Here is a 16,443-nt window from a genome sequence, read left to right on the forward strand (position 1 = left end):
CTTTACACTTCTGAAGCTCTTTTTGCACCATCTGTTTTCACTGTGCTGAGTTTAGACTCCTATTAGTTCCAGTGCATAGTTGATCTCTACAGTAGAAGTTGTGATGTGCAGCACCTCATCCCTCGTGCTGCCTACCTCCACAAGTCGCTCCTTCACTTTAATATGGAAATCTTGTCGCTCCACCAGCTGTATTTACTGAACAGCATAGCACCTTTTGCTTTAAATTCACAGTTGACCTCATGACGGAGAAGAGATGGTAAGAAGTTCCTCATCAGCGAGCTTTTCATTTGCGTCCAGTTGCGTGCAGTGTGTGAGGTAGGTGGCTGCTCGCTCAGTAATGACGGCCTGTTTGTATTTTACAACGGCATGTTGGTCGCTGTAAAGGACGCAGCCACACTTCTAGATATATATATATTTTTTAAAAAGGCAACAAACCAGATAGCTGCATTTCTTGATATTTCTTTTAACACTTCCTCACTGATATAGCCTACCAAGCTAAAAGTATCATTGTGCCCCTACCTAAACTTTTTCAGATTTTTTTTCCTGTAACAGCAGAGAGCTTTATCATCTAATTAAATACAAGATTTAAAGTTTGACATTGACATTTAAAATTAACCTAATTTTACTTGTAAAAATATTACTTATACACAAAATATGTGTTAATATAACTGTTGGTAAATGGTAATCTTTTACTCTTCTCGATCCTGAGGAGACTAGTTTGAATACTGTGTTATACTGCCCCAGCACTGAATTAAATTTCACACCTCCACTCTGGTTGGACTGATGAAACACTTCTGCATGATTGCACCGTTGTCTCTTCTGGTCCTTTCAGTTCAGGGCCACACAAGAAATTAACGTGCGGAGTTTTAAACCGGAAAAATCCTACCGACAACCTTTTCACTCTTCGAAGAGTTCCTTTTTGAAAAAGTTTCAGTTAATTTCCCAAATCATCCAATCTGACGTCAGTAAGCTGGATACAGCATGCTCATGTCTGCCAACCCAGCCCGTCTGTGATGCTTTATGCAAAAGAACCACAGGGGGAAAGGGAGGCAAACGATCTGACAGTCTAACTGGATAGAAGTCTTTCTTGTTTTTTGTTCAGCAGACAGTTTGTTTGACTCTTGAGGTTGTTAATTCTCTAGCGGTGGTTATAAAGAGATTTCAGGACAAACTAACTACATTCACAGGTAGAGTGAATAAAAAAATCCATTCCATGCAGTCCTGTATTATTGATGGTGTGAGTGGTCTTTACTGCTTAGTCCACAACCTTGAAGCCTTCCCTGTAACCCGTCATCCTGGCAGGCTAGCATTCTCGGCTATTAAAGCAGTGTAGGTTAGTATGTGTCCTTTTATAGTTACTGATTTGTTACTAATATTTTAAAAGAACAGTTGTTTTGGATGTTGGGTTAGCTAGACTTTGTTTAAAATATACCATCTTTTCAGCCTAAAATCAAAATTAGCACCTGTTCAGATATTTACTAGTTAAAGATGATAGCCTATAGCATGGTCATAACACTGTCTGGGTCGCTCTGCCACCTCTGTTAGCTGTCTGTTAGCAGTAAGTGTTGGTTTTGTAGGTAACCTTCACCACCCAGAACTCAAATCCACCCAATTAAATAACGCAGTAGAAACCTGGAGACTGTTGAAGTTATCCAGTTTCACTCTTTTTATTATACAGTTATAGTCACTTTGTTAAAAATTGATGTTTATACAGCGACAGTAAATTACCACACTTGACATTCATCACCTCAACAAATTGCAATCGGCCCCCTCACAGCCTAGCATAGCTGATTTGTTTTAGGCCTGTATATAAGAAGCACTTAGAAAACTAATGATAAATGAGCTCGGCATGTATTTGTTAAGAATTCCTTTGAAAAGGAGTTGTTTGCTTCGCAAGAAAGACTCAACTGGAGTCATGTACACTGTTTGCTAGTGGTGCTTTAATGGCATCCAAACATCACTGCCTTGGTTAAGGTTACATAACATGATATGCAGTATTCATATACTTTTCTTCACATCTGTATGAAATCTGCATTTATGGGAAATCAGACTGCTAATGATTTGATTATATTGAACTCAGTAATGGGAAATTGTATTTTACTGTTGTCTTAAACATTTAGCTTTGCAGTACGATGAAATGCTGTAAATGGCAGGAAAAGATGATTATTTGAATCCCCATGCTGATCTTCCTCTTATTCAAACAGCAGAGAAAGAAACAACTTGCTCAGGTTGGTTGGTCTCATCAGCATTGTCTTTTGTTCAGTGTGTTCTTTGACCGAGATGAAAGGGGGGCAAAAATAAGAATACAGCCCATCTTGGCTTTCTGTGAATTGGACTCCCTCGCTTTCTTGTCTTGCTCTTTTCTCCCACCTCAGTGCCGTTGTCTTGTTCTATCTTTGGTTTTGTGTGGAACCAGCTCTGCTGTCAGGCATCCTGAGCTCATATGAAATGATTGTTCTGGTTCTGTTGCTTTTACTCATTCAGTGTGAATGGTCTCAGTTCCTCCACAGTCTATTATGTAACTGTTGTTTCAAATGTTTCTGGTCTTAATTATTCATGTATTGGTCGGGTTGTCCTAATTATACTTAAAGCAGTATACAACCAATTATATATTAGCAGTAATGAATCGAATGAAAGTTGTGCTGACCTTGATGTTCCAATAATTGGCTGGGGGGTTTTTTAGCAGTTATTCCCTTTCAGATGTGGGATTAGGTGTCCAAAAACCCACACAAAATGTCTCATGTTTGTTTAAATAATACCATAAAGAACATTTCCAAAGACCAATAAAATATCCTTTCAACGGTAACCGCTCCATTTCAATTAGCAGTCAATGTAGATAAGTAGTATGAACCTCTGCCAGTGAACGCTGGAGCTAAAAGCTCGCTGGCTGAACTGAAGCACACAGCTGTGCTGCAGCGTTTCTGTACCTGCTTTCAACACAGCCTGAATATGTGTTGGCCGTAACGCAGCATTCTAAATCTTTATAAAGGCGCCCTGAGATTACATGTAAACAAACAAGTCTCTGGGTTGTTGTTTTTTTTTTTTTTTTTTGTCCATCTTAGCCTGCTTACAGCCCTGTTCTTAAATGTCTTTGCTGGGAGATTGTGCTGCAGTTCTCTACTTTTAATGGCACATAATTGTCATTTCTTCAATAGTTTTTGAACAATAGGAGGAATGGCAATCCTGTCGCTTTATGATACCGCCTCCTTAAAACAGAACCCAGTTCATGCATTTAGTCTTTGTATTGGTTGAAACTCCCCAGGGTACTTTTGTATACAGTACCTACTGTAACAAGAAAACCAATTGAGATTTAAGTCAGTGTGATATGAAGATAGTTATATATATGTACCGTAAATTTCGGACTATAAGCCGCTACTTTTTGTCGCGGTTTTTAACACTGCGGCTTTTAAAACGATGCGGCTTATTTATGGATTTTTCTTGCGGGACAATGAGCTTGTGCCGCAAAAACATTTGACTTCGTCACATCGGATCTTAATATCAGTCATTTTGCGCTTTATGCACGCACCCTCATCATGGAAAACACACGGAGAAATACATATGATGCAGCTTTCAAGTTAAAGGCGATCGAACTGGCTGTCAAAGAAGGAAATAGAGCTGCTGCACGTAAAGTTGACACTGACAGCGACAACGAAAAAGAGACTGAGGAAGTGAGTAATGAAGTCATTCTGAGGCAGTGAATGGATGGACTTTTTCCTGTGAAATATATTACGGTAATCTTTTTCATCAGCCGTGTTACAGACACTGTTTGATAAAGGATTTACAGTAGGCTTCATATTTGCGGATGTTACCAGTAGTACGTATTTCATTAAAAGTTAAAAAAATGTCTTTGTGTCACGTCTTTCTGTGTAAATAGCTCTTGTTATAACGTGGACACCTGCGGCTTATAATCAAGTGCGGCTTATATATGTACAAATACATTTTTTTACCTATTTTTAGCCGGTGCGGCTTATATCCAGGTGCGCTCAATAGTCCGGAATTTACGGTAGTTTATATATATGCAGCTTAAGTAGTCGCACCAACTTAAATGTCAAAAATACTTCAAAATGTTGTTTTTCGAGGCAAAAGTCTGACGCTGCAGTGCACTAAAATGAAAACAGTCTAATAGTGAACACTGCCACTTACTCTTTCGACATGCATTGCACCTTGTCAAAACAGTTAAGTGTTAAGGAAAATCTGTTTAATGTTGAGAGGTTCATCATGCTGTTCATTCCATCTGAGCAGCTGGACTTCGCTACATTTACTCCTTGTTTTCAAGTGAGGAAGATGATGTGGGTGCAGTGGGGAAAATAAGGCTGTTATCTTCATGCTTGTATTATAAGTTAGACTCCATGAGCTTTCCAATTAGAATGTCTTCACCCGAGGGCCCTGTTGTGCCTAATTGTTTTTTTTCTTCTTCTTTTTTTTCTGCTGTTGCCCTGAAGACCTCGGTAATGGGGCTGTATTTCTCCAGTATGTGCTCAATTTCTTCTATTTGCATTCATGAGTGCTTTCTCTTTAACTCATAACATCACGTTGTGTACCAGAACTTTATTTGACTCCATATCTGTCCTCTGCTGTAGGGCATGCTAAAGCTTGCTGCAGACTAATTAAATGTCTGACTGTTACAGCTGGAATTTCTGCAGGTGTCTCGACATTCAGGATGAGAAAGAAACACAGAAATCGACCGTAATTAAGTTTCAAACTGTCACATTTCCTCCCTTCACCTCATTTATCTCTAAACACAGCCATCTACAGTCACTCTGTTTCTTATGACAAGCAGTCATATCTGCGCGAGCGCCTTCTGTGATTGTGTGATTTGTCAAGCACAAACAGTCGTCCACAGATTCAGAGGGAACCTTTTCTTTCTGCCATGCTGTTTGTGTTCAGACAAACAGCTGCTGGAGAAGGTGATCGGGAGTTTGTTGAAGCTTCCAAAAGGTCAGCTGTCACATTAACTTTGGAGGTGTACGTTGAGAGTGTGCACAATAGTTGCCTGCACATTTATTTGTTCATGATTATATTGGAGCATTGAATGCTGTATTGCATCATTAATTTATTTTTTACTAATTTCTGAATGATGCACATTGACTAAAATACAAGAGCATTGCTTGTTGCTTCATTATTAGATAGATAGACGCTACAGATGTGAATAAATACATCTGAGTGTGATAAGTTCATTTTTTTTCCTCCTATGGTTCAGTGCCTGACTAAACGTGTTTGCCACCTTGAGTGTCTAATTTTAAATTCTGGTTCTGCTAATGTTATAGGGAGATATGCTCCTCATATACATGCACAAAAAGGACCAATGGAAATGCATTAATGGAGAGATGTCAGAGTGGGGTGCATTGCTCAAAGTCACCTTGGGACCTCGGGGAAGGGCTCCATCCACCATACCAGCTTCCATACTTTGTTCCATCCTGTGACTTGAACCGGCAACCCTCCGCTTCCAAACTGAAAACCCCACAGGCTAAAGTTCTGCCACCCAAACCTTTACGACAGTCTGAAGGTTTTAATGCCTTCCTTTGGTATCTGTGAGTTCAAAGCAAATTTCTACATCGTCTGAGAAAATCAAAGTGCGCATCCTGCTGGTGATAAAAAAAAAAAAAAATCCCTGTACGTCATGTAGAATCTCTTTAGTGCAGAGAGTGTTGGAACTGCACGACCTCATGCTGTCACCTTTCACCTCTTCCCCCACAGTTTGTTTTATGATCATTTTAAGACTCAGTTTGAAATGTTTTACACCTAATTCACCAGAACCTTCCAGACACTGGTCTGCGTCAAAGGAGTTTTCATGGTTGTCGCATTCACTCAGAGAAGTGGACTTTGAAAGCCAAGCATGTATTAGATTGTATTGCTGTGCATCACTGTGTGAATAGGTTGCATGGGATCCCTTCAAAGCCACGTCTCGCCTCAAGGGTTCGATCAATCTGGCCCATGAGACATTTCGTCAAGTGACAGCCAGCTGTCCTATTAGTCCCGAATTACCCGAACCCCACAAGTGCTTTTAAGTGACGTCACGTGCTGTGAAGGAGGATTATGAATGTAACGCTGGTTAAGATGATGCTGGCAGCCATGCGCCTTGCTCAGCTGCCCCTGGGAGCACACAGAATCCAGCCGGATGACAGTGTGAAGGTACTGCACGATGATGCCCACACTCCCTGTCCTTGATAAACAAAAACCAGCCGTGCGAGAAAGAGGGCGACCTGCGAGGAATAGGAATGCTTAGTCAGGCTTTTCACATATATGAAATAAGAGGAAGGAGGAATACGTAAGTAGGAACAAGTGAAACTGCAAGTAATTTGACCTAGTTTTTTCCTCCCGGCTCGTGGCAGCGAGCTGGTGATGCAAGCAGTTTTTCTATTTATGCTCTTGGTTCGGATTGATCTCACTTTGAAGCAGGGAGTTGCATCTCAGGGGAAGGCTGGCCTGTTAATAACTATTGTTTATCACCAACTATACACACATGCATAAGTCATTTCTCCTCTGAAAGAAAAAGTCTTTACTATGGGTTTTTCAGAAGAGAAAACGCAGCTTTTCCTATTCTTCTGAAGACCTACCAAACACTTTTTTTTTTTTTACGCATGAATCACCACTCCTTATATTTTTCGCATTGGTTATTCATACATAATCTTTAGGAAAGTTTATTTGTCATAAGAGGTTCAGAGTTGTGTTTGTTTGTTTTTTTGTGCGTGTATTTCTCATCGACCTGCCTAACGTACTTCAGAAAGCATGATTGACAAGATACCCAGAATAACATTCAGCATCCTCCGAGTGCTTAGTGCTCTCAGCTATTCAGCTTATCTCTGTTGGAAGAACAATAGCCACAATATGAGTACCTTTTTTTTTTTTGATCAAGACAAAGCCGAAGACGCATCCTAAATTTGTAACCCAAACTGCAATATCAGAAGCAGTGAGGCATGCTTAAGCTTCTTGAGGATGTTTTGCCTTTCAACTGAAAGACTTCTGAATGACTGGTGAAAAGTCCCTGGCCTAGATATACCATGACTAAGAGGTTTCACAGAAAAGTGTCTGCTGTAAAGATCCTGTGGGAACTAAGAATTAAAGCAGCATTGTTCAAAACAACACAAGGGGGCTACACTTGTGCTGTGCTGTGTCTAATTTAGCATCACATCGCCCAAAACTTTCTATGAAGACTCTTGCTGGGTCGCCTCTACCTTATTGTGCTCTTTTTAACCATCTCTCACCTCACCAAGGGATAGAAATAAATATTATTTTAAACAGCCAAATGTAGGACACTCATAAGAAAGTTACATCTGTCAGAGAGCATTTTTGCTAACCCTTTTTTCTCACCGAAAGCCAATTACATCCCGTTCTCTTCTGAAAGCAATCTAATTTAACAAAGTTCTCATCCTGAGTCCAAAAATTCAAACCAACACCAATACTACTACAACTGACTGAGCCCCTGTGAGTGGTTTCTAACTAGAGCTCAATATTATAAGATAGATGGCAATTATAATGTTCAGTAGACAGCTGCAAGTAATGGAGGTGTGAAGAGGTCCTCATTAGGAGCCACCTCTTCATAGTGTGGAAATACGTAGAGCTCAGCTCAATGCTCTACACCCCCAGCATGGCACGACGAGGAGAGCATGAATGGTGTATCAAAGTAGTCTTGGTTTTCAGACTGTTCTGTCTCTCAAACTTAAAGGGATATTTCACAAATCTGTATTGACATTGGGTCTTATATGTTGTAGAAATGTGACGTCATTTTTGTTGTCTTCTTGACCGAGAAAAGGCAAAAGGTGTCTTTTTGGCTCATGTAGATGAAAGTCAACAACCCCCCTGAATGCACAGCACCGCACGTCACTCCAGCTGAAGTAGAGGATTTTATGGTGCGTTCACACAGTATCGGACACATCGGAAAAACGAGTTTCTGAGTTGTAAAATGCACATGAAAACGGCTGCTGAAACCAGAACAATTCAAAAAAAACTCGGACAAGAATACTGTAGATGCCTGACTTACTGACGTGACCGTCTCAAATGTGGGACCAGTTATCAGGGCAAACCAATAGGAGTTGCTACGATGGAAGGTTGATTGTTACAAACATGGTATGTGCCGCATGTGCCTGAGTCTCGGGAGGAGAGGGAGATGTCTCTCTCCAATGTTTTCAATTTGGACTACAGTTCCCGTTTCAAACACTTTAACTTAAGACCAACACGTTTTAAAAGAACAAACATTTTAAATATCCCATATTCAGAATTTTCTGGTTTTATATGCCCTGTAGTGTTTTCTCTTGTGCATGAAGAGGCTAAAGAGAGAACTTTAGTAGACAAGGCAAGTTTATTTATTTAGTGCTGTCCAGACACAAGGCGGTTCACAGTGCTTCACAGACATAAAAACAGAAATACAATAAAACAGAGTTAAGGAAAGAATGCAACGGAACAAAAAAAACAGAGCAAAAGAAAGATTGTACATTATTAAAAGACAGAGAGAATGCAGACGCATGAATTAGATAAATGAACCCCAGAAAGAGCATAATATGGAACCTTTAATAAATTAGAGGTCCTATAACTTTTTTCTGGCATTTACTCTGCCAGGTTTGAAATGGCAAGTGCCATCAATGGCACTCAGATCTTTCTAAATAATAAGAATATATTACTCTCCTTTTTTGAAATATCATTACTCATCCTATCCTGAAAGTGTCACCTGTCATTTTGAGTTTGCGTGTGTGGGCTTTATTATTTTTCAGATATGATGGAGAAAGCAGACGAATGGAGCCAGAAGGTTATTTGCGTGGCTCTGGTAGAGTGGAGAGATGGAAAACCCCAAAGCAAAAACACTTCTCAAATATTTTATGAACAGAGAGCCTCAGAGCTTATGAATGAATTAGGATGCTTTGGATTTACTTAAAAGAAGAAGTCCCACAATAACCCGTCTTTGGTACTCCATGTACCAAAGAGTGTATTCTTTTTTTCAAGGATAGTTTGACATTTGATGGCTGTTTATTGGTACATTTACTGTCACAGGGATTACACCTGAGGCTGAGGTCTTTTATTGGATAGTGACTAATAACTTTATGTCCTACCTCACCAGCCTGTAAAAAGTAAAGATCAAGACATGATTTTGTCCTCTGCTCTTGGTAGAACAGCTGTCGATGTTAGGCCTTGGCCTATGAGCCTCTGTCTCTGGTCAGACTTAAAGCTGTAAGTGTGAACTCACTGACGTTAAATGACGCTAAATGAATTGCAGAATAGTACCAGCAGTATGGTCTGAACACTCTGAGTAAAAAGATCCATACAGAGTGTCAGAACGGGTTCAACCAAAAAGCAGACAGATTAGAGAAGTTCCTTATTTGAAAGGACACCTGGGGCTTTACATGAGGTTCTGCTGCCTGTGGTTGAGCCACTGATTGATGTGGTTTGATGCAGACATGGATGACTGAAGGAAATAAAGGACACTGACAGTGAATCACACAGTTGACAGGCTACATCACACCTCTGTCACACTTGTTGGTCTGGATTGTTTGCAAGGTTGTTTTTTTTTTCTTAATGTACTTTTTGGTCTGCTGAGTCTTTGTGAGGGAATATCACTCTGATTTAACTCCATTCAGTTTGTGAAGCCATTGATCAGAATATCTACGTTTAACCTAAGTTTGATTATCAATTATGTTATCACCAGGATGTTAGCTAAAACCAAACAACAACGTCATTGACGTCATGTGATTTGAAATTCTACAAGACCATTTAAAGTCTTATTTTATTCTGGCAACACAATGCAGCTAATATCAAATAGTTTCCTATCCTGTGCTTTTAAGCCAATCATTGTCAACAGTAAATGTAATCAGCTGAAGTATTCCTCAGTCTGTACAATACTGACAAACAACGCTGGATTCTCCTGTACGTGGAGCTTTACCAACAGCTGTACCAGGACGTGGTACAGTCACAGCATCAGTCTGGCTCATATTCCTTCCCTTAAGACATAAACTCATGTAGATTATTAAAAAAATATATATTTAAATCTATCCCTGGTCATATCATAACCTGCCAGCACATTTGCACCCTTATGTTCACAGTCTCATAGCTAGTATGCATTACAAACGAAGAACACAGATCCAAGCTGAAGAAGCCTGCAGGCTGGGTAATGAAAGGTTTCCCCTCACAGTGTTTACAGACCAAAAACAAAGTTAGCATATACATTTACCATTTTACAGGGTTATTAAATATCTTTGTTCTGTATACGATCTGATTCTCTACCTCCAAAAGTAAAGTAATCCTACGTTAAATTATGTTCCCATTCGAACCCACGCTAACTTCAAACATCATGTTCATCTTCAAAGACATACTTGAATAAATGAAATCCTGTTCTTGAAGTTGCTGGATCACTGTCTCTGGTACTTCTCCCCATGTGCTGTACAGCGCTGTAAGTGAACGCAGCTGATCTAAATAGAAATGAAATGTCAGAAGAGCAAAGTTGAATCAGGCAGCAATATTTTCATAATCCGAGTAAGTTGTCATGGTTACCCGTTTTTAATACTTCAGTATAGTTCTACCAGTTTAAGTGCGTCTGTAACGTTATAACTCATGATGACTGTCTCTGTTCTTCTTCCCAACTGGTTGCAAGTAACGACTCTCGAAAAGGAAAGGTATCAATCAGCTGCTGGATATCCGTTAACATGTTTCTGCACAGTGCTGTGCATCAGCCGTAACCAATCTGTCGACCATGAGCTTCATTCTTAAACTTTTTGTCAACATTTTTATGCCTAAAAAGCTTGTGGCCTGGTTGTATATGTTTTTTGGACGTTCATGCACTTTTGTTTCTTATTTCCTTTTAAAAACAGTTGAAAGTTGTTTTTTTTTCTTTCTTTTTTGTTTTCTTATTTTGAGGCAAAGCGAAGCAAGTCTTTCCCGCCCCCACAAAAGCGCTTGTCCTTTTATCCTCCCATCGTTAGTTTTAATGGTAATATCATAAACTGAGGGACAGGCAAGATAAGGTCTTTATAAAAACAGTCGTTTAACTTTGCTGCTTATCAGCTCACTGCATATGGAAATGTTGAATGCATTAGGGATGGGGACTGAATATATCTAATCATCTACATTTGGCACATCTGCTGTGAATGATATGGGATTGTGGAGGATGTGTGACAGTATGAGGCGAGCTGGGTTGTGTCCCTTCTGCCATTGTAAGCCTTTTGTTTTGTCGGTCCTGATTTTTTCCTCTCTACACGTGCGCGCCAGTCAATCTTTTCTCTGGAAAAGTCAACTGAGCTTTCGTATGAAGGGTTCAGGAGTGATGAGTGGACACACTCGGTAAGGTTGAGGTGGTGTGAGCCCAAACTATCCCTTTTATACGGAAAAACATTGAGATATTAGAGGGGATACTTTATTGGTGTTCAGCTGTTTGGGTCTTTGCTTCTTTATTTTGAGACCGGTGGTTGTTGACCCTCCAACGCCAAAAGATTTTATGCAAGGAGAGTGTCCTAATAATCTCGTTCATTATTTAGTTCATTACCTCCATCTTCTCTATTCCATGCTCTGCTTCGCCCTCTTTCACACTCCATTTGCCTTTTAACTTTCTCTTTTTTCCCCTCAACTCCTCTAAGCAGAGTTGTCAGAAGTGTTTGAGGTCTCTCCTTTCTTTATACGTCTTTGCCTCCTTTTTCACCAGTGCTGGATGCCTTTGGTAATGTTTGCAGCCCTCTGACTACAATAAGAGCTCCCCTCATAATCAGCGATGGAAGTTTCCCTGCATTACAGGATTACACTTTAGGCTAGCCTGTTATTTAAGGATGTCCTCAATGTAGCCACTCTAAATCTTCCCTTGGGCAGGATTCATGGTGCTGGACCTAAACACACAGCTCCATGAAATGTCTCTCAGGGGGCAGATGCCCTTTTACTTACTTTAATTAGTCATTTTATATCACTTATGTATCTCTAATTATGCATAGAGGATGGTGTAGCTGTAGGCTGTTTATTTATCAGCAGGCCATCTTCGCTCCCCTGATTGAATCATTTCCCATCGTGCAAAGAGAAAACAACACCTCGAAGTAATCACCTCAGTATCTGCATCACATATCAAATCTATCTTACTTACATTCTGATAACCAACCACTGGGACTTTTTTTGATAAACCAATTAACACACAAGGTTAGTTAGAAAGAAAATGTGGAGAAAATGCAGAATGTCCATCATAAATCTGATCATTTTGTCCCAGTTTTCACAATAATTGAGATCCTAATTGTTAAACTATAACTCTGTCTGATGATTACCACCTAGACTTCAATTTAAATAAAAAAAAAACGTCATTTTGTCCCCTGGGGGGCAATTCAAATAGAAATGTTATCACGATAAAAAAAATTAATAAAAACTTATATTGATAATTATCTTTTTTAGCATGCTGCGTCGCTAACACTAATTTCGGCTGTGTTTTCATTCTACTCCGAATGTCTGTAAGCCCGCCTTCTCATATCCCTGTGACATGATTGGCTGTTGGACATCTTTCTTTCTTCTTCTCTTTAATGTCAGGTGGCAACTGACATTCGATGCGCCCCGCCCCCGTTTCCCAGTGGTCGGGCGGTGTAATTACAGGTTAAATTCTGTCGAACTTTAACCGAACATTTTTTCGCCCAAGCCCATTACCACCTGACAGTTCACGTTAGAATAGCTTATGACTGGATTGTTTCATGCCTGTGTTGTTGACAGCTGTTTGATTCAAAGTGCCAGCTCCATTAGCTTATTCCATTCAGCTGTCAACAATGCACAATCACTAGATGTAGTGTTTTTATTTGGAAGTCAAATGTATCAAGTCAAATGTACCTTTCCTCTGTTGTAGTGAGGACAGGTTGTCATTTAGAGCCACTTCTTTGGATTGACTGACTAATAACAGCTCCAGTTATGGTTACTTTAAACTGAAGAGACTTTCATAAGATACTGCCATCAAAGCCACCACACTGTGTTTGATATTTGGGAGCCATTCATTTGGAGACTTACAATTAGTGAGCCACTCTGCTTCTGGAAGTGTTACTGTAACTCATTTTGTCTTTCAAGCTGGAAAGTCTTATCCCTTTCATCTTTCCCAAAATTAGTTTGTGATCCTCACCTTAGAAAACTGGTGCCACCTTCGATCTTCCAGGGGAAAAACTTAAAACTGTAAAAATCCTTAAAGAGAGAGTTGGTAAAAAAAAACTCGGAGAGAACTTGGTAGCAGAACTTTGTGAAACCTTTGCGCTACCTCCCCTCCCCCCTACCAAGACACATTTTACACTTTAAAATATCACTTGCTTCAGCCCCTCTCTTCTTAAAATACTACAATATATAATGTGTCAAATGGATTGATTTTGTCCATATTTGTATCTCGTTTTTAAATGTATTGCAAGGCATCATTGGACTTACTTATCTGGTTAGTAATAATAACTTGTGTTTAATCAAAGCTTACAGTGGCTTTAAGTGTTGTTCAAGTTTTTTTTCCTTTTCATTGGAAAACTATTGGATGCATTATATCTACATTTTGCCCAGATATTCCTGGTCCCCAGAAGGTGAAACCACCAGTAGTGTGTTTGTTATTTCACCTGAAATGTAAGTAAAGTATTTTAATGTTAGAAGCTCCCTTTGGTACCAATTTCAGTATGACACCATACGAAAGCAACAAAGTCTATAATAAGTGGATCACAATTGAAGCCCATTTGAAAAGCTGACAAGACTGAACGTGCTGACAGTTTTGCCACTGTGTAAGACTGTGGGTGGTTGGATTAATAGACAAGGATTTAGATTGGATGTAATGATGCAGAGCAGGAAGCAATGGAGGAAGTCATCCCCTGCAAGCCCTGCTGGCTCGACTGTTAATATTTGAAAAGAGAGGGATGGTGGTGTCAAATCTTAGTTTTTACTCATCCACTCGATGTTTAAAGATGACTTAACTGCAGCGACTCATACCATGCCACCAACCAGCTTTGTAACAAGAACAATATCACTGATCATTGGCTATGGAGGAATGCTCATTTATTCCATGAAAAAGGGACTTGTCAATTTGGAGGATCATAGTTCTGCTGTTGTAACACAAACACAAGCCATCACATTCCCTCCCACTCACGCACGCTATGCTGTCTGCTGGAGTCCACTGTAAATGTCTTGTCACCAAGCCTCTCCGCTGATATTAGTAGACATGTGACCTTTAATGAGCACACAACAGAGCCCCGCTGTTGTGGGAGGTTAGCGAGACTGTCTGACAGCGACGTGGTCTAATGAGAGGGGCTCTCTGCACAGCCCTTGTCAGTCCTCCACAATAACCATAACAAAACCCCTACACACCTCATTAGCATCATGCTAATAAGCCACTCTGCTGGGAAAGCACATGGAGAGGCTGGAGTATGGTGGGAAGAGGGATGGTATGTTTACAGTCATCAAAAGATTCTCTAGTAATAAGCACATTTATTTGTAAGGCACTTAAGACCCTGAGCGTCTGATACATAAGGCAAATATCAGAACATAAGGGTACATTTGACGACACAAAAAAAAAAAAAACATTGGAGGTAAACAGAATGGAGCAGATATAGACTGAAAAATATATATAGACATTGCATAAAAGTACAAAGTATATGGTGTACCGCTGGTTTTGAACCCCACACTTCTCCATTGTGCTTCAACGTTTGAGTGGCTTCACGTCTCCGACCAAGCTCTGCACAAAAGTCTGCACAGTGGAAGCAATCTAAATGAAGAACAAGCTCTTGTTAATTGCATTGAATCGATCTAAAAAGCACATGCCGTACTGAACAGGAAGAACAGCAAATTGTTCACTTTCATTTTCTGTTTTCTGTTTAAAGCGAGAGCACTGTTTACCGTGTTGCTGTCATAATCCAGAGAAATAATTATCAGATCTCAAGCTCAGTTTTTTGCATCCCGAGGGAAACATCCTCAAAGTATAGACAGTGCTTACATGTCTTACAACACTTCAACGCAACTTCTTAAAACAACATCAAATTAAATCAGAAACTTAACAGAAATCTTTTTTTTTTCTTTTTTTTTCATTGCTTGAACTGTGAGAACAAATACCATTATCAGCTGCTGGAGTTGTATTGAACACGTTTGCAAAGGTTAATTTCTTAAAGAGCAATTCATGATTTTTCCGATCTTTCTCTTACTGCTTTAACTGTGCTCGTTTTGGCCAATGCGTCGTGTTCATTGTAAACGTGCTCTGTGGTTGACGTTTTGGACATCTGACGGGCAAAGTAAAGCAAGTTCTGCTACCTTAAAGATAATGATACATGAGCAAGTTTAAAATGTAGATCGTTAGAGGAGATAATTACATATGGAACAATTCATAGGGAGGCTGGCAGACTTAATAAGTTAGCTTTTGGAGTGACAGGCAGCTAGGAAAAATATATATATTCTAACTATTCCTTTAAGTGGGTCTACAAGGGGTACTGGGAGCCTAGTAGTTAGTATATGCGCCTCATTTACGGAGGCATTGGTCCTCCAAGTAGGCGCCACGGGTTCAAATCGGGCCTGTGTGTTTCCTTTCAAGCATTGTTATTCTACACTTTCTCTCTCCCCTATTTCTGACTCTGTCTACTTTCCTGTCATTTCAAAATAAAGGCATAAAAAGCCCCAAAGAATAAGCCTTTAAAAAGGCTACTAGCCGATCACGTCAACACCTGCTTCAGATGAGTCGCACACATTGAAGGTACATGGTTCACCCTCTTTTTCTTTTCTTCCTAGGGGCCACAAACGTAAGCATGACGAAGCCAAGGAGGACGCCGACGATGACAAGAAAGAGGAGTCAGAGGAATCTGCCGACGAGTCCTCGAAAGACTCCAACGAGGAGGAAGGCGGGAGCAGCTCGGAGGCAGACGAGATGGCGGCCGCCTTGGACGCGGAGCTTAATGACTTCATGTGATGTAGAAATAGAAAGGACTCAAAAATCCAGCCCAGTCCCCCCCTGCACAGTGGTACATAGAGATCCTATTTTTCTGATTTGAAGTGGAGTCTGTGTGTGGTTAGGATGTTTGAACCATGAGTGTGTGCTGTGATCCAAATGAATGTGCTGTACAGAAATGGTGTGTTGCTATGTAAATAAAGACTTCATTTTTTGTAGCATTGATATATGGACTTTTTGGCATAAAACAATTTGAGGTCAACATTTTATTGTAAGATAACAAACCATAGGAGACATGGAATTTGATACTGTTTTGTTTTACTTTTTTCTATTTCAATTTTTTATATTGATGAGGAAAAAAAACCGAAATGAACATTTTTCTGGTCATACATGCCAAAGAGTTTGGAAAAGGTTTTGCCAAGGCGTGTAGCTAAATCTTTTACTCTGGACTTCCAGTTTTTCTTTTTTTTTCTTCTTGACCTGAACAGTTTTTCAGGTCATAAATGCAACCAGCGGATCTAGACGTTTGAATGTGTTTTTTCAAGTCCTTTTGTTTCTCCTCATTGTTGTTTGTACTTTTGATGACATAGGTAGGATACATTTTGCATTCTTTTGTT

At 39.9% G+C, this 16,443-nt stretch overlaps 1 protein-coding gene across 2 annotated transcripts in view; it reads left to right on the forward strand.

The window, feature by feature from the left end:
- Positions 1–16,051, forward strand: part of ctdp1 (CTD (carboxy-terminal domain, RNA polymerase II, polypeptide A) phosphatase, subunit 1) — a 65,192-nt gene extending 49,141 nt beyond the window's left edge. For both annotated transcript variants that reach the window (XM_079367537.1, XM_079367538.1), the window contains exon 13: positions 15,670–16,051. In XM_079367537.1, the coding sequence (XP_079223663.1) occupies positions 15,670–15,847 (178 nt within the window). In that variant the 3' untranslated portion in view covers positions 15,848–16,051. The remainder of the gene's footprint in view (positions 1–15,669) is intronic.
- Positions 16,052–16,443: the final 392 nt, after the last annotated feature.

The sequence above is a fragment of the Symphodus melops genome (genome assembly GCF_947650265.1).
Source record: "Symphodus melops genome assembly, chromosome: 18".
NCBI classification, from domain to species: domain Eukaryota; kingdom Metazoa; phylum Chordata; class Actinopteri; order Labriformes; family Labridae; genus Symphodus; species Symphodus melops.